We start from the raw sequence: 19,467 nt of genomic DNA on the forward strand, positions 1-19,467 counted from the left end.
AATACACTTTGAAGAAGACAGATTATGCTAATGATTGCAAAAAAGTAGCCTACTGGTGAAGCCAGCAGGCTACTTTTTCCTATGACCAGTGCTCTGTTAATTCCAGTATTTCTTGTGTCTAGCTATGATTGTCTCTACTGAAGACAAGTTAAATGGGCTTAATGTGTTAGGTCTTCTTTTTCAGTATTGTACTGTTACAGTTCTGTTCTACAAGGCAATTTTTAGAATGCAAATAAAATCATTTTTAAATTGTTAACAGAGTACTTTAAAGAACAAAAAAAAAAAAAAAAAAAAAATACAAATTACTGAAATAGTTGGTAATCTAGTCTAGCAATGTATAACAACAAAAATGTAACAAATAAATATTTTTATTAAAGCAATCTATATACAAAATAATTTCTAATTCAGTCCAATCCTTCTTGCTTCTCTCGAAGTGCTTCCTGAAAATTTTAAAATCAATTAAAATTTCAAAAGGAACTTGTTCAAGTAAAATAAAATGAAACATTAAAAGAGCAAAATTTAAATTTAATGCCATTTAGAAAACAGATCTATGTCAATATGTGAATGCAACAAAAAGTTAACTAGTCAGATGTCCACATTTATCATGTTTCAACACATGTATTTCCAAAACTCAATGCAGTTTACTTATTCCAATTTGTTTTTAAAGGATAAGTATCAAATTATTGCCATCGTATTGTGTAAAATGCATAGCTGCCAATCTTTGACTTTTGGACTTGAACTTTTACTCTGGACTTGAAATTAAACATTACTGACAACATATGAATTTAAAATTAATCCAGCAGTACTGCTGGATTAATTTTAAACAGGTGCTGCTTGCAAATAACATTCATGTGTTAATTGTTAATAAATGATTAAAAATCTGAAAATTTTTTCTACCTTCCTAAACAGAGTCAAACATTTACTGCAATAGTTTCTGGAGTGACTTTCTTACCATTTTCATATGGAAATTTGGTGCAAGGACCTGCCAGGTGCCCCAATACAGTTTTTGTAACTATTTAGATTTTGCATGAAGAATATGGTACTAGACAAGCACAGTCACTGTGTTTGTTTAAAATTCCAGGTTACTTGTTTTTCCTCTCCCACCAGGTCAATAAACATTTACCATCTAACCCTAGTCATTTTTGAAAAATTATTTGTTTTCAGAGCATAAAGACAATAACACAAAACTTGGTATCCTCTCAAAATGGCTGCTACTTTGCGGGAAGCAACATACACAGTTTCAAATTTTGCACTCTGTGAAGGGTGCCAAATTTGAAATAAGCCTGAAAATGGAAGTAACTAATGGTATAGAATACATAAAAATTACATAGAATAACTTGTTGAATTACATACAGTAATTCGTTGAAATACAATACTTATTGTGTTGCAATGAATTGCAATACAATAAGTATTGCAATTCGTTGAGAAAAGATGAAATATTAGCACCGTTCAACCAGAACTGGAAAAAAAAAAGCTTCCAAAAATTAAAAAGAAAATGGGCACCGTTAATGCTACAAATGGGAGCACCGCCGGATTAAGATACAGCCATAAAATTATTTATCAGAGCAGTATGCTTTCCAATATTATGGCATCAAGATTTTTCTGTCTATAGGTTCCTGTTTGGGATATTGCTGAGACAGTACTAATTGATTATGTTTGCTTCCAGGAAGATAATGTTACAAACGTTCTTTTCAGAAACATTAAGTCAAAGTTTTGTTGACAATGGCCTTGCTGTCTAGACTAGGACTTCCAAAGTACAATCAGCAAGCAGTCTGAACTGAAGTTTTTCTCCTTTTTTGCCTGACTCAATATCCACACACTAAACATGGCTATGAAAAATGAAAAATGCCAAGCATGACTTGAGAGAAATCAATTTACGAAATTAGCATTAGCAGAGGCATTTGATGCAAGAAAGCAAGCTTATACAGCATCAGCAAAAAAAAAACAAAAAAACACACCACCACTTCACCCCTCTGTTCATTCGAAATACCTGTCCAGTTGAGCCTTAAACTTATTTAGGCTATCCACGACAAGGGATGGAAGTCTGTTCCACCAACCAACCACCCGCTGGCTAAAGACAAATTTCTGCACGTCTATCCTACATCTGTCTTTCCTCAATTTGAATTTATGCCCTCTCAGGTAATTATTCTGAGCGAGAGGAAGAATCCTATCAGCATTGAGCATGCTCAAACCATTCAAGGCTTTATACACCTCTATCAGATCACCTCGCTGGTGCCTAGTCTCCAGACACTGTAATTTGTAAAACTTAAGCCTTTCTTCGTAAGAGCACCCCTTTATTCCATTCACTAATCTTGTTGCCCTTCTCGTACTCGTTCCAGCAGCTCTACATCCTTCTTGAAATGAGGCCTCCAGACCTGTATACAGTACTCTAGGTGTGGCCTGACCATTGCCTTATACAAGGGAATAATCACCTCCTTATCCCTGGTAGAAAAATTCCTATATATCATTGACAATACACCATGAGCTACTCTTGCAGCCCATCTGCACTGCTCAGAGAACTTCATAACTGCCTGCACAACCACCCCCAGGTCCCTTTCATTCTCTACCACTGTCAGTGTAGTACCACAGAGTTGATACATTGCTCTGGGGTTGCTGTTTCTCATGTGCAGTACTTTACATTTGTCAAGGTTAAACTTCATTTGCCACCTCTCAGCCCATCTGCTCAACCTTTCGAGATCCTGTTGCAGCAGCATAGTGTCAGTAGTGTCCTTGACAACCCTGCGTACCTTTGTATCGTCTGCAAACTTGGACATTAAGCTTGATATACCATCATCAATATCATTTATAAATACAGAAAACAATAATGGACCCAACACTGAGCCCTGAGGGACTCCATTAATAACATTAGTTCACGACGAGCAGTGTCCATTGATTACCACTCTCTGTTTTCTCCCCCTCAGCCACCCCTTTATCCACAGCAGCAATTTGCCTCCAATGTCACACTGCTCCAATTTGTGCAGCAGTCTTCCATGTGCAACAGTATCAAAAGCCTTTCTAAGATCCAAGTATATAATATCAAAGTTATTCCCTGCATCCAGTTCCTTTGTGACTGCATCATAGTATCCAATCAAATTGGTCAGGCAAGACTTCCCCTTAACAAAACCATGCTGTGTCCGAGCTATAACTGAAGTACTGTCTAAATGATCCTGCAGTGCTTCTTTAACTAGTGCCTCCATTAATTTTCCTGGAACAGATGTTAAACTCACAGGTCTATAATTACTTGTGTCAGCCTTTGATCCTCCTTTGTGAATTGGGGTCACATTTGCACATCTCCAGTCTGTGGGTACCTCCCCTGAGTCCAAGGAAGCTCTCATAATTATGGCTAAGGGTTCGCTTACTTCCTCTGCTGCCTCCTTTAATATAACTGGATAGATCCCATCCACCCCCGGTGCTTTTCTTGTGTTTATCTTCAACAATTTCTCCTCCACTTTACTCTCAGTTATTACAAGATTCTCTAGCTTACTGCTAGAGTTGAATACAACTCTGGCATTCCCCTCGCTAAATAACTCCTCATGTGTGAATGTCGATGCAAAATATTCATTTAGTTTGTTAGCTACCTGAGCAGGATCATCAACAGTTGACCCATCGATATCAAGTGGACCAATCTGATTCATCCCCTTCCTTCTAGAGTTTACATAAGTAAAGAACTCTATGCTGTTTTTCTTTGCAACCCTTGCCAAATATTTCTCGTAATCTGCCTTCGCCTGCCTAACCTCCTTTGTAACTTGGTTACAGATCAACTTGTATCTATCATAGGCTTCTGTGTCATGTGTTAATTTGTATGTATCCCATGCATTGTTTCTTCTCTGCCATATGCCTCATTAGTTCATCTGACATCCATTTAGGCCTAAACCTTGAACAACATTTCTTAGTTGGTATGTAAAGCCTAGTAGCTTCCAAGATAAGTTCTTTGAATGCTTCCCATTTTGCATTTGCTGTTGGTAACATCATCAGTTGGTCCCACTGTACAGAATTTAAATACTGTCTCAGTCCATCGTAGTCGCCTTTACGAAAGCAATAACCCTTCCCTTTACCCCTAATGGTAGTTACCTCTTTGAGTAAATCCCACTTCAGCACACTGTGATCACTGCCACCTAGTGGTTCATTTATCTGCAGATTCTTAATGCATGAAGAATCACTGCTGATAATCAAATCAAGAGTATTCCTCCCTCTAGTTGCCTCCCGAACATGCTGATGTAGAAAACAATCATCCAATAAATCCACAAAATCTTTAAACAGTTGTGCCAATGTTTTTCTAGTGATCACAAGTGCCTTCAAATGCAGCAAGGAAAAATTCAAAAAAATTTTTTCACATTTTTATGCCATCTTTATTTTCGATCTATTATGCATACAACTAAGAAAAATTAATTTTTTTATATTAAAAACATTTTTTTTACCATCTCCCTCATTTGGAGTTATCTTCACTGTAGGCAAGCCAGTCAGGAGTCTCCGTAGCCAGGTGGGCAGGAGCAGCAGTGCGTAGCACACGCTTCTTGATTAGACCGGGGTTCGAGCCCGTCACCACCAAATACGGAGGATGCGGAAAGGTCAGGGAATGACCATCGCATATCCCAGAGCAATATGGCCTTAGTTGCTAATGCTCCTAAAAACCAAAAAAACAAACAAACCAGTCTGTGACAATATAGAGGAAATTTTAGCCATGGTAAAACAACTTGGAAGTGGATATTGAAAATGTGAACAAGTTACAAGCTGGCGATGTCTTCTCATAAAGAAGACATCACAAGTAAAAATTTGATTGACTTACAGGCATAAATGAAAACTGAAGAAAGGAATGACAGTGATGATGAAATCTCAAACCTCTTCTAAGAGGCTACTTCAAAAGCTGGCACCTCTGTAGCCAGGTGGGCAAGAGCAGTAGTGCGTAGCACACGCTTCTTGATTAGACTAAGGTTCAAGCCCGTGACCACCAAATACGGAGGATGCAGAAAGGTCAGGGAATGACCACCGCATATCCCTGGAGCAATATGGTCTTAGTTGCTAATGCTCCTAAAAACCAAATAAATAACAAATAATAACTTCAAAAGCTTAGTAGAAATCAAAGCTGGAAGTGGAAAATAGGAGCCACAGAGGATACAGATCCCAAAGTTAAAAAAAAAGAAAAAGAAAAAAAAGTAGCAATGTTGTCAGAGGCCTTAGTAATATTACTATCTGCTACAAGATTCTTAATGATGAAAAGAATAAGGCAACTTGTCAGCATCCTTTAATTGAATTTTTAAGTGGGATTAGTTTATCAGGTATGTACAGTAATAGCACTTATTCACATTTAATTTAAAAAAACATAAAAATGTCATTACTGTATGCCAGGGTTACATTTCTAGAACTGCAGCAAACATTGAACATGACAAACAACAGTGATCAGCTGCTATATCTACTGAACAGCATGTGGCAAGTACCACATGAAGGTTAATTTCCAAAGGCAAAAACTATTTTATGTGTGTAAAAAGGACATATGTTCTTTAATATTACTTTTGATTAAGTATAAAAATATTACTAAATAGAAAAACAACTGATGGTGCAGTCCCTTCCTCACTCTATGTACGTCTTGCCCCCCCTCTCTCTCCCTTTCCTCCTCCACATAATTTGTGTTCTCAAGTTGCCAAGTGTTCTCTGTAGTATTTATACTACGGAAAACACTTGTAATGTAAACTTGTAAACTCCATGTAATGTAATGTAAACTATAAACACACAAAAGTCACCAGTTTATTTCTGAAAGTATTCAGACACTGCAGCCTCATTTTTCTTAAATAAGGTCAGAATTGATTTTTAGTTATTTTATTTTGATGTTCTTTGTAAAGTTCTGTAACATAAGAACTTTTTTGTCAAGTTCTTTGTAACAAGAAATTGTATTTAAAGTAATCAAGCAATCCATGATTGGCATTAAAAGCTTTTTCACTTGCACTCTTGTCAAATTCTTGCTTTATTCATTTGTAAATTTAGTGCCTTGTCCACAATTATCCTGATACTAATGGGATATGGTACTGATTCATATCTTCAAATCCAGATGGCTAACAGTTTTCCATAACACTGATTCTTGTTCTTTTGGTGGCACCCATGGAGATTACATTTTGTGCAGCACATCGAAATACCATTGCCCTTGCGAGCAGCACAGTGACTAATCATCGTGCACCCCACAACATGTGAAAAATGCTCCGGTTCGAATCGTAATGATGATACCAGGAACTTTTAATAGACCTCTGTGATTGACTGAGTTAGTTAGTTTCAGGTGAGGACAGAAGCGATTTTTCATCCTGGAAGCTGTCCAATTTTTCATCCAACAGAAGAGGCAAACCAACCAGAGAATACAATGCAAATTATGGATATAATATATATAGGTGAATGAGCTTGTTTGTGGGTAACCCTAATACGACAGCTTTATGAGAATTTTTGATGTGAAAATATCTTTGGCACCTACTACATTTTCGGACTGAAGCAAAACCAATTGGTAACGAAAATGACGTCACTTCCTAAATGGCGCTAACGATGCTAACTCAGTCACCAACATTGATTCGGTAGAGTAAGTAGCGGGTGTGAGAATAAAGCGTTACGTCATTCATATTAAGAGATGGAAATGACGTCAACTCAGTCACTAATGTTGGTTAGTAGAGTAAGCAGCAGGTAGTAATATCATGCAAGAATAAAAGCTTCGAAACCACAGAAGAAGCCTCTCGTGTCGACAAAATAACAAGTTCAAAAACATATAGAACGAAAAAAAATGCAGATTTTAATGAAATCTGCTTCTCAAGATTTTGATCAACATCAATTTTCTAAGTAGCGGGTGCGAGCATAAAATGCTACATTATTCATAACTTCAGTGGCTGTTAGACTGTTGGATCATTTAAAAATTTAAACGGTTTTGATTTAAGAATGCAACAATAACACAATCACTTCTTGCAGTAGTTTTTGTTACGATATCATACTATTTTACAAATGGATTTAGCTAACTATTGAATTGTAAAAATACCAAATCTAATTTGTTAACCTATAAGGTTATTTTGAAGATGGGTAAAACTCCAGCTGAGTGAAATCGAGAGAATTATGCAAAGATAAAAGATTCAAAAGTCACAGAAGAAGCCTCCCATGTTGACAAAAGAAAGAGCTCAAAAACAGAGAACAAAAAAAAAAAAAATAAATAAATAAATGCAGAGTTAATAAAATCTGCTTCTTAAGATTTTGATCACCATCGACCGTCTACATTGAAGCTGGAATGTCAACATCACAAAATTAAATATAAGCACCTCCTGAAGATTTTGATTCAGAAGACCTGAGGATTTTCAATTGATTCCTGAACCAGCTAGGCAGAGGATACTGCAACAACCAGTTTCGATTGCATCATCCAAAAAAGAAACAAAATCGCATTTCAGATCAATCACCTGTTGTAGACCCTCCACAGGTTTCACAGTTGATGTTGTATAAGCTTGCTTCCTTACATTATTTGTGACTGCTAATACTAAACACAGTCCTAAACAACACGCATGACTGGTTATGCAGATGACATCAGCAGATTGTAGGGTGACCCATGGGAACAACTGTCTAGTAAAAAAACACATATACATAGGCCCTACTATTTGCATTGTGTTTATGTATCATATTATATTTGAAAATAACATTATTATTAGCCATATGGTGCAATGAAGTCAGACTTTGCTGCACCAGCCAGAAAAATAAAATAAAACTACCTATTTGACTCCTCCACACGTAGATAACTATTCAGTTGACATTCGAATCTCCCTAAGCTGTCAGCCTGAACCATCCATGGAGGTAATTTATTCTGCAACAGTACTTAAATGGTTAACAGTACTCATGGTCCTTGAGGTTGTCACAGACATTCTCTCAGATATGCCAGACAAGCTGTTCTTGCTACTACCTGGGAGTCTAAAACACTGATGGAACTGATATTCGGGTGACACTCAAGTCAAAGTGGACCCAATTTCGGCGAAGTCCAGACGGTCTATGACAGCCAAATCCTCTGCTTGCACCTTCACGATGGTGGGACTGTTAGTAATCCTGGGTATAACCTCCATGCACAAGTACATGGTGGGTGACCACCCAGGTGTGAACCAACATAAGCAGGGGTTGTGGTGTGGCGCCCACACCACATGGAGGAATGCTGCCCCTCTATGTTACAAGGCAGTACTAGGTGGTAGATGACTCTCATCAACCGGTGCAATACCACCACTTTGCTTATTGGAGGCTTGAAGTGGTGGAACCCATGTTTAGTCTCTAGAGCTAAGTTCCGGTCAACCCTTCCTTATCTCTTCCATCATGCAGTATGATTGATGACTTTTGAGGTTATGATGAACATCATGGCGAGATCCAATATTCCTCACATTTCGAGGGTACAGCTCTAAAACGGTGTTCAAGGCCGGCCGCTAGTTAGTACACCGGACCGAACCTATTGGTAACTCTCTAGGAGGCTTCCGGATCAGCTAGTGTATAATCTTCCTACCTCTACTCTACTCTGCCAGATAGTGACTGGAGGGAGTCCGAGTAGTGTGTATATATGCGGGGAGCATTGTCGAGGCCACGTTATGTCAAGGATCTGGGTATATTCTTACCATGTGTACGCCATATCCAAAAATTTCATTACTTCATACAGCATGTCCCACCCACTTTTTCTTACTATTGAATACACCATGAATTGTCAAACTAATAGAGCAAGCTTATCTGCGAAAAGATCTAAACCTCCCAAGCACTTCCTAATTCATTTCACAAATATACATGGTCTCAATTCTAATCTCAATGATGTCCATTTCCACTTACAGTCTGCCAAACCACATGTACTTTTTCTGACAGAATCTCAGTTATCGGTTGATTCAACTACTGCTCATCTCAGATGCCCAAATTATTCGCTGTACGATTCCTTTCGCCTCAAAGGTGGTACTTGTGCATATGTCCGTTCTGATATTCCCTGTCAGACACTTGGCAATTTGGAATCTCCTTTCTTTGATCTTCTCTGGCTTAAAATCTCTCTACCTCATTGTGTCAAATTCATCTGTTGTCTCTACCGTTCTCCCAACTCCACTAATCACTTGGAGCACTTTGACTTCCTCTCTTTACAACTTGACTTTCTCCAGTCCAACTTTCCTAACAGTGAGGTAATTTTCCTTGGTGATTTTAATGTTCACAACTCCAGCTGGCTTCCGTTTTCTAGTCACACCGACCCAGCTGGTCGAGATGCTGAGGCTTTTGCAATTACTAATAACCTTGCACAGATTGTTCATTTTCCTACAAGAATACCGGACAACATACTGTATACAGGTCTGGAGGCCCCATTCAAAGAAGGATGTAGGGATGCTGGAACGAGTACAGAGAAGGGCAACAAGATTGGTGAATGGAACAAAGGGGTGCTCTTACGAAGAAAGGCTTAAGTTTTGCAAATTACAGTGTCTGGAGACAAGGCACCAGCGAGGTGATCTGATTGAGGTGTATAAAGCCTTGAATGGTTTGAGCATGCTCAATGCTGATGGGATTCTTCCTCTTGCTCAGAATAATCACCTGAGAGGGCATAAATTCAAATTGAGGAAAGACAGATGTAGGATAGACGTGAGGAAATGTGGCTTTAGCCAGCGGCTGGTTGGTTGGTGGAACAGACTTCCATCCCTTGTCGTGGAAGTTGATAGCCTAAATAAGTTTAAGGCTCAGCTGGACAGGTATTTCGAACAAACAGAGGGGCGAAGTGGAAGTGGTTATTTTCTATTTATTTATTTTTTTTTTTTTTTTGGCTGATGCTGCATAAGCTTGCTTTCTTGCATCAAATGCCTCTACTAATGCTAATCATACAGCCAATACGCTTGATCTTTTTCTCACAAACAACCCTTCTAAGTACACGGTTGAAGTGAGAGGTCCTTTAGGCACTTCAGATCACAACTTGGTGATTGTCTCTTCTCCAATGGAACCTTTATTTCATGGCTATTCCCAACCTCGTGTTGTTTGGCATTACAAGAATGCAAAATGGGATGACCTGCGAGACTTCTTTTCCTTGGTCGGATTACTCTTTCAAAACTTCTGATGTCAACTTTTGCTCAGATCGTCGTGTCAGTGAAATTATTCTTGCAGGAATGGAATCCTTTATCCCACACTCCACTTTAAAATCTCGTCCTTTATCTAAACCTTGGTTTTCCAATAAATGTGCTAAGGCTGTTCAAGAGAAGAATGTTGCATATCGTAATTGGCTTGTTTCTAATTCTTCAGTTTCATTTTCTGCGTACACCAAAGCTGACAACAATTGTAAAGCAGTTATTAATCAGTCCAAACTAGAGTTTGAACAGGCTATGAGTAGAAAACTTGCTTCTTGCTCTAATGGTAGCCGAGCATTCTGGTCTCTTGCCAAAGCTATTAGCCGCAACTTTTGCCCATCTCTGCTCAAACCTCTGTCCAAACCAGATGGTTCTGTTGTTACTTCAGCTAAGGATAAAGCTGACCTGCTAGCATCCCATTTTTCTTCCAACTCATGTATTAATGATCTTGGTAAAACACCTCCCACCATTCCCAACACGCTCCATTCAATGCCCCCTGTGGTTTTCCGTCAAAAGGATGTCAGAAGGATTTTGACGAATCTTGATGCTAAGAAAGCTGCAGGTCCCAATGGTATTTCTCCACTTGTTCTCAAAACCTGTGCTCCCGAACTTACTCCCATTTTTTGCCGCCTTTTTTCACTCTTATTCCAAAGGTGTTTTTCCATCTCCTTGGAAATTTGCTCATATCCAGCCAGTTCCTAAAAAGGGTGACAAACCCTCCCATCCAATTATAGTCCCATTGCAATTACTTCTACTCTTTCTAAAGTAATGGAGAAATCAATTGACCGCCAACTCTTAAGCTACCTAGAAACCTTCCGTCTCGTCAACGATCGCCAGTATGGATTCCATCAGTGTCGATCCACTGGTGATATTCTGGCTTATGTTACCCATTTATGGACTAATTCAATGGATAGGTTCGGTGAAACACAGGTAGTTGCTCTTGACATCTCAAAGGCTTTTGATCGTGTTTGGCATAAAGGTTTTCTAAACAAGCTTCCATCTAATGGTTTGCCAACTGTTTTTAGTAATTGGTTATTCAGTTTTCTCTCTGATCGTTCCCTGAGGGTGATGGTAGATGGCTCTCTGTCTTCTAACTTCTTCACTAATGCCGGTGTCCCCCAAGGTTCAGTTCTTTCCCCTACTCTTTTCCTCTAGTATATTAATGACCTTCTTCCATTGAATGGAAATCCTATCCATAGTTTTGCTGATGATAGCACATTGCATTCCATTTCGAGAAACCTTGTCCTGCTCAATCAGCTTCAACTTCTCGAAAACCTGCTACCAATTCCTTAAATGCTGATCTTCAGGTAATTCTCCAGTGGGGCAAAGACATCTTAGTTGATTTCAACCCTTCTAAAACTCAGTCTTGTCTTATATCTCGCAAAACGGATTCTTCTGCTCCTATTTCCGATTTCTAGGCAAAATGAAATATCTCTTTTTGGGATTACCCTGACTTCTAATCTCTCTTGGCACAAGCACATTACAAATATTGCTTCCTCTGCATCTAAAAAAAAAAAAAAAAAAAAAACCTTTGGTTTTCTCTTTCGCTCTCAGCGTTACTTTTCTTCCAAACAGCTGCTCAGTCTGTATAAATCGCAAACAAATCCGCCCTGCCATGGAATATTGTTCCCACATCTGGGGTGGTGCCCCCAAAACCTCTCTCAGGCTTCTTGATTCCATTCAGAAGAGGGCAGTTAGGTTAATTAATGATTCATCTTGAACAAAGTCTCTCCACTCGCTGTCTCATAGACGTACTGTTTCTGCTGCATGCCTCTTCTACAGATACTTCCATGGGCACTGTTCTTCTGAATTAGCTTCTATAATTCCTGCTCTCTCCTTCAAAACAGTCCAAACACGTGCCACCACCAGCCAACATTCATTTACTGTCCAACTCCAAACTCACAGAACCAACTTTTCATCTTCCTCGTTTATTCATTCAACTGCTGTTTTCTGGAACAACCTTCCTTCATATTTATTTGCTGAAAATTAAAGTCTACAGAAGTTCAAGTCCAATGTCAACAAATATCTTCTTTCGTCTTCTCAACCTCCAACCCAAGCACGGTACTAAGTACTATAGGTTCTAATACCTCTCGTGTTTGGGGTTTACATAAAAAAAAAAATAAATAAATATTTATTTGCCTATACAAATTATTTAAAAGTTTCAGACATTGATTATGTATAATCTGGTATTTTCAAGCGCTGTGCTTTTAAGTTTTCAAAATTTTTGAAAAGAAGTGAAAACATTAGAAAACTGGTATGAATGTACAGGTTGAAAAGTAGTGTTGCAAACTGAACCAAAGCTGTCACTCACTCACCTTGAAGCGTTCCTCCAAAAGTGACAATTCACTTAAAAGGTCAGTCATGGCATTGGTGAAGGCCTCTTGAGGAGAATACTCTGCTGTAGTCTGTACTCGAACAATGAACTTATGTTCCAATGGATGCGGAACTTTATAACCAGCAAACAGAACATTTGGATCTTTCAATAGCTGCCTATAAAGATATAAAAATAAATACTGCAAATTTCAATAAAATTCATAAATTAAAAAAAAAAAAAAAAACTTTTCTGTACATTACATTTTTTTAAAAGTTAATCAAAGTAATGTTAAAATTAATCCCCATTCCTTGCTTTTGGAATAGGGTAAGAGTACAAAGGCTACTATGGCCAAACTGCATCAAAATATCTTAACCTGGCAGTGACCCTTGAAAATAACATTCCCACATTAATCAATAATTAAAAATCTGTATTTTTTTTTACTCTCTAAAACAGAGTTAAATTTTTACTGCCACAGTGATTTTTTTTTTTTTGGTATAGAAATCCAACACCATCTTTGCCATCTATTTGGTTTTTTTCCTTGAAGAGTGCCATGGTACTGGACAAGAAACAATGCAACGTTTGTTTATAGTTTCAAGTTACTTGTTTTTCTGCTCCCACTAATTCAATAAACATCTACAGTCTTACCCCAGTTGTTTTTGAAAGATTTATAATTATTTTCACAAAGTAAACATGGGAAAATAAACCCTGATATTCTCTGAAGATGGCATGGCAGGAAGCAAGATATGTATATAGTTTCAAATTTAGAGTGCTTGACATAATATGAAATTTTGAACTAAAACTGAAAAATGGAACTAAATCATAACAAATATGTAATGTTTTTTTTTATTTTTATTTTAATATTTATAGCAGGAATATATGCATATGCACATGTTTGAAATCAGCACACTTAATGGTTTTTTTTGTTTGCGATTTTCAGCTGAATTAATTTTTTTTTTGTTTTGGAAAATAAAAGGTGTAAAACACCTTTTATTGTATGTACAATAAAATAGGTGCTGTAATCCATTAAGAAACAATGACATTGTCACTGTTTAAGCATAATTAAAAAAAAAAATTCCAAAAATTAAAAAGAAAGTTGGGCACTGTTAGGTGGCCTGCCACTGGGTTAAAATATTCTAAAGCCATCATGCATTATAAGCAGTATTTCCTACCATCTCATAACTTTGTTCTTTGGGTGTTTTTTTTGTTATTTGGTTTTTAGCAGCATTAGCAACTAAGGCCGTATTGCTCCGTCTTTGGGTGTAAAGCCAGCATTACTGATGTTACTGTGAGATTAAAGACACAAAGGGAACTGAGGCCAAAATGTGTCATTCTATGGTGCATCTGTTAGAAAGCTTAATATGTACATCACAGTAAATTAGATGCAGGAATACACCTGAATTCACTGAAGGAACAGGAAAAGTTCTTTCATTTGAAAGTGTGGACAGTCAATTAAAATACGTTTTTAACATTAAGCTGTGTCTGACATAAACAGAACTGACGAGGGCTTTTGCTCATGAGCATATGTTGTTGTTGTTACTTGGTTTTTAGGAGCATTAACAACTAAGGCCATATTGCTCCGGGGATGTGTGTGTGTGTGATGGGGGTTTAATGACGCACAAGCTGCTGGGGCTATAGTGTGCCTATTCATAGGAAAATAATAAAAAACAAATTTCAGATATAATCACTTTATGTTTTATTAGAGAGATGTTTTAGAATTTATGATACATTTCAATTTTTTTCAAAAAAGAGAATTCATTGATGTTTGCATCGTCACCAATAATATGTTTTAATGTCTTCAGTTCTGGAAGATTTTTTAGGGAAAGGAGGATGGATATTCTGTCCTGATCATAGTGAGGGCAGTCAACGAGAATGTGTTTGACTGTTAAGTGTGAGGAACAGTGTGGACACTGAGGAGGATCCTCTCCTGTAAGTAGATGAAGGTGAGTCATATGTATGTCCTATCTGTGCTCGTGCAGGCACTACTTCTTCTCTTCGTACTGTTTTGGTGCTAGAGCGCCAAAGCTGTGGATCCTGTTTCAACTGATAAAGTTTATTATTGGTTTGGGTGTGCCATAGCTCTTTCCACAGTGCAAGACATGTTGTTTGTATGATATGATTATAGTCATAGATTGGAATAGGAGCAAGGGTTAAATCTAGATGACTTTCATCAACCGGTGAAATACCACCACTTTGCTTATTGGAGGCTTGAAGTGGTGAAACCCATGTTTAGCCTCTAGAGCAAAGTTTCTGGCATCCCCCTCCCCCCATACTTCTCCTTCAGCCCATGCATGGTACTAAGTACTTTAGGTTTTGATACCTTTCGTGTTTGGGGTTTTCATAAAAAAAAAAAAAAAGTTGAAGGATTTTTTGGCAGTTTTGTCAGCCAGTCCGGGGATATGCGGTGGTCATTCCCTGACCTTTCTGCATCCTTCGTATTTGGTAGTCACGGGCTCGAACCCTGGTTTAATCAAGAAGCGTGTGCTACGCACTGCTGCTCCTGCCCACCTGGCTACGGAGGAACTTCTCATGAGCATATGGAGATGGTAAGACACATACAGCCAATACACAACTGTGCTAAAACAACTTCAGCTCATCATTTTCGCTGAGAACTTTATATCCATATTTATGGTTAATTTTTTTATTTGGCAGCATTGGTTATTTATTTCTGCACTTTATCTGTGTCCATTCGAGTTTGCATGCCTTTTGGATTGTGTGCTTATAATCTGTGTAAAACTAGACAGAGAGATAGCGAAAATGAACTGGTACCGAGCAAAAAATTATTTTCATTATGTTTTTGAAAGAAGTGGAGTTGAGGAGACATATCTTTTAGTACTGGTTATTTTTTTTTTTTTTTTTTTAGGGGCGTTAGAAACTAAGGCCATATTGCTCTGGGAATATGCGGTGGTCATTCCCTGACCTTTCCGCATCTTCTGTATTTGGTGGTGACGGGCTCTAACCCCAGTCTGATCAAGAAGCGTGTGCTATGCACTGCTGCTCCTTCCCACCTGGCTACGGAGGCGCCCCCCTTTAGTACTGGATGAGAGAAACATTACTTTGTATAACTGATACTGCACTAAGAGTCTGTAGTGATTACTGCAGGCCATAAGGACAGATTACATATTTTAACTAAAACTGGATTGCATATAGTAGTAGTGGCATGTGATGCAAGAAAGCATGTGTATGAGCTTATGCAGCATCAGCCAAAAAAAAAAAAAAACATACCATTCCCTCCAAATGCCTGTCTAGTTCCTCCTTAAATTTATTCAACCTATCAACTTCCACAACGGCAGATGGAAGTTTGTTCCAGCAATTGACCACTCGCTGGCTAAAGGCAAATTTCCGCACATCTATTCTACATATAGCTCAACTGTAAGTATATTGTATTCAAGAGGTAATGACACTGTCTGTGGAGGAAGGAAAACAGCTGCTGCATCCACATGATTGTCAGATTTAGCACCATCTGTGTATATTTTATATTTATCTGGATTCTATAAAGGATGTGCAGCATGCAGCTGTTGGAAGTTATGACATGTTAGTGCATTCCTACTCCACTGAGTAAAGGACAGATTGCAGCGAGGGGTCAGGCTCTTCCATGGTGAATCAGGAGTATCATATCTGGGTGAATGTTACTTAGATTCAAATTCTATCTGTGCAAGAGTTTGAAGACTTTAGGTCATGGTTCACTAAATTTCATTACATAAGAAGAAAACTACTGGGGATCACAGAGATATTTCCGTATAGGATGCATACACACACAAGATGGTTTGCTTCCTGAGAAATAGTGGGGTTCATTTGCTTCTGTATTACAAACTCTACATTGGAGAAGTTCTAAAGGCTCCAATGGTTTTCTGAAGTGCACTAGGCTGGACATTATTGAGATGATGAAATATGCTCATCCAGGTTGAGGAATACACTAAACAACTATAATCTATCCATGATCTGATTAATTAATGCTCTATATAAAAGTAGTTGAGATTCTCTGTCTGCACCCAAGATGTAGCTGATACTGATAGAAGGATGTTTAGTTTTTTGCAAGCAGTTAGCATAAAGCCTTGTTACACGTGCCTGAAAGTTAAGTTTAGTGTCCATTGATAATCCTAAAAAATTAATGGTATTTGAAACTGGAAGAATCCCATTCTTTATCCAAAGTTCAGGGTCAGGGTGTTGCACATATTTTATAGAAATGGATGGCCACGGATTTTTGCTCAGCTGCAGTTGGCGCTCTGTAGTATTCATGTTCTGAGAACAGGAGGATATAGTAATAATTATTTTAAGGACAAATAATGTCACACTGAGAATAGACTTTGCCATCTATTAGGAGCAAGGTGTACCACACCTTGCTCCTAATGGGCAGAGAGGAAATCAAGCCTGGGTAATGAATCTGAAAAGTTCTATAATGGGGGAAGCTTTGTATCAGCTGGGGCAAGTATCCTCTTAAGCCTTTATTGTGCAAGTCTTGCAAGTATCAAAGTCCATGTCTCCATGGTATCGAATGCTTTTTCTTTAAAAAATGCATTTCAAATGTTGGCCTCAGCTGTGGTGTGAACATCTAAGTGGATCTGTTTACTCAATGTTTTGTGATTCTAAAATCCTTGTGAGCCTCTTATGTATCATTTTTCCTAGGGTCTTGCCTAAGCAGCTAGTAAGCAAGATTGGCCTATAGGGATCTTTTCCTGGCTTTGGAAAGGCTAACATAAGTGAATGACACAAAATAATGGATGATCATTTAACTAATGATTTCATTGTAGAAAAACAGTAGAAAGTTCATGGCTTTGTCATTTGGTGTTGCTGCATGATGCCACCTGGTCCTGCAGTATGGCAGAGAAATTATGTTAGGATTCTTTGAGCTCTTCTTTGTCTGTAAAAGGTTTGTTATATGGATAGGAAGTGGTGGTAGTAGCAAAATTTATCTTGAGCTGCTCAGCATGAATTTTAATATTCTGGATGTATGAGTCACATATAGTAGAAGGTGATATTTCAGAGAAATAATTGGCTACAGCTTCTGCTATTTCAGCAAAGGAAGGATAGATCACTATCTCTCCAGTGAAGGATTGGCAAGGAATTCCTTTGACACCATTTAAAGCTTGTATTTCTCTCCAAATTAGCAGTGGATATGTGTCTTTGGTAATAGCAGAAGCAAATGTTTTCCCAAGAATCTTGCTTAGCTTTCCTAGCAACTTTTCAGGTACCCATTTTTGAGTCTCTTGTAAGGTTATCTGTAGTGGAACATTTGTAGAATTGATTTCAAGCTTTAACCTTCTACGATTTGTCAAGGAAGCAATCTCTATTCCACCGAGGGGTGTAGACTAATGGTCTGTTAGTTCTCAATTTTGGTATCACTGCAGCAGCAGTTGATAATATTTGGTCAGTGATGTGGCCCGTAACATCTTCAATGGGTTTGGACAGAACTATCTGATCATAAAATTAGACAAGTTTTTGTAATTATTCCAATCTGCTTTAGAAAAGTTACAGGTAATATGACTTGTGGGGCTAGAGGTTAATAGCATTATGCCTGAATTCTTGGGGATCAGATTTTGACTAATCTGTAGAGATGAGTGAGACTGAGCCAGGCACTATACAGGTTATACAGATATAACTGTTCCAGCCAGTAAATCAATGAACACAACAACATACTATCAGAATCACTTCTGTTTCTCACTAGGACTATGATTTACTGGTTAGAACTGAAATGGGTTAGATAAAACAACTCCCCCTCCTAACTTCCCTAAATAACATAGTAGCCTGACTTTTCTTGGCAAATTTTGAAGCATCAGCTACTCAAGTCACGAAGTGCCAGTTCTTTAGGATTAGGATGTTATCATGCATTTTTCTAGAGGAGCATATGTTCTGGGCAGAAACAGGCTAAAACAAACTCAGAAAAATTTAGCCACTTGACAATGGTTAAAAACATTTTCTTAAAATCCACCACCCCCTAAAATTTGCAGGATTCAAACCAACAAGCAGCAAACCAGTATATTTTCATGGATGATTGTTTGGTATACCAGCTGAAGAAATTCTGGATGTGGGAAGGAAATCTTAATGAAAAAAAGGAAAATAATAATAAAATTTTAACTTTCAAATTTCACATCACAGAATGCAATGAAACTTTTTAGTATGCTTGCAAGAATGTTCAGGTCTATTCTATTATGGAGTAGGTTGCGGTTCTTGTGTGGTGATATTACTTATCAAATTAACTTGCATCCTTAAATTTAATAACAATAATAATAAAATTTATTAATAATAATATAATAATAATAATAAAAAAATAATAAAATTTTAATTTTCAAATTTCACATCACAGAATGCAATGGAACTTTTTAGTATGCTTGCAGGCCTATTCAGGCCTATTCTATTATGGAGTAGGTTGCAGTTCTTGTGTGGTGATATTATTTATTAAATTAACTTGCATCCTTAAATTTATTCACAAATCGGAAATAGCTTTAGAAATCATATGGCTATGATTTAGAAAACAAAGTACAATAAATTAGCATTAGCAGAAGCAATGATGTAAGAAAGCAAGTTTATACAGAATCAGCCAAAAAAAAATGCTTCCCATTTCCCCCATCCATTTGCTCCAAACGTTTTGTCCAGTTCTTTGAATTTATTTAAGCTATCAACCTCCACAACAACAGATGGAAGTTTGTCCCAGCAATCAACCACCCACTAGATAAAGCAAATTTCTGCACATTTATTCTACAACTGTCTTTCCTCAATTTGAATTTAAGCCCCTCAGGTACGGAATCTGAGCAAGAGAAAGAATTCCATCAGCATTGAGCTTGCTCAAACCGTTCAAGGCCTTATACACCTTGATCAAATCACCTCAGAGGTGCCTAGTCTCCAGATGCTGCAATTTGCTGAATCTGGAGACTAGGCACCTCTGAGAGTACAGAGAAGGGCAATGAGAGCTGAACTTAAGCCGTTCTTGGCTTAAGTTCAGCTCTCATTGCCTTTCTCTGTACTCGTTACAGTAGCTCTCCATCCTTCCTAAAATGAAGCCTCCAGACATGTATGAAGCACTCAAAGTGTTGCCTGACCACTGCCTTATACAAAGGAATAATCACCCCCTTATTCTTACTTGCTGTTGTTGTTATTTGG

At 37.9% G+C, this 19,467-nt stretch overlaps 1 protein-coding gene across 1 annotated transcript in view; it reads right to left on the minus strand.

The window, feature by feature from the left end:
• Window positions 1–352: 352 nt before the first annotated feature.
• Polr2J (DNA-directed RNA polymerase II subunit RPB11) overlaps window positions 353–19,467 on the minus strand; it is a 63,670-nt gene continuing 44,555 nt past the window's right edge. Inside the window, exons 3-4 of the mRNA XM_090387172.1 lie at window positions 12,374–12,548; window positions 353–440 (exon numbers count right to left, since the gene is read on the minus strand). Of these exons, the coding sequence (XP_090243298.1) occupies window positions 405–440; window positions 12,374–12,548 (211 nt within the window). The 3' untranslated portion in view covers window positions 353–404. The remainder of the gene's footprint in view (window positions 441–12,373; window positions 12,549–19,467) is intronic.

The sequence above is a fragment of the Mastigoproctus giganteus genome, chromosome 13 (assembly GCF_048544385.1).
Source record: "Mastigoproctus giganteus isolate SK-2022 chromosome 13, ASM4854438v1, whole genome shotgun sequence".
Classification (NCBI taxonomy): domain Eukaryota; kingdom Metazoa; phylum Arthropoda; class Arachnida; order Uropygi; family Thelyphonidae; genus Mastigoproctus; species Mastigoproctus giganteus.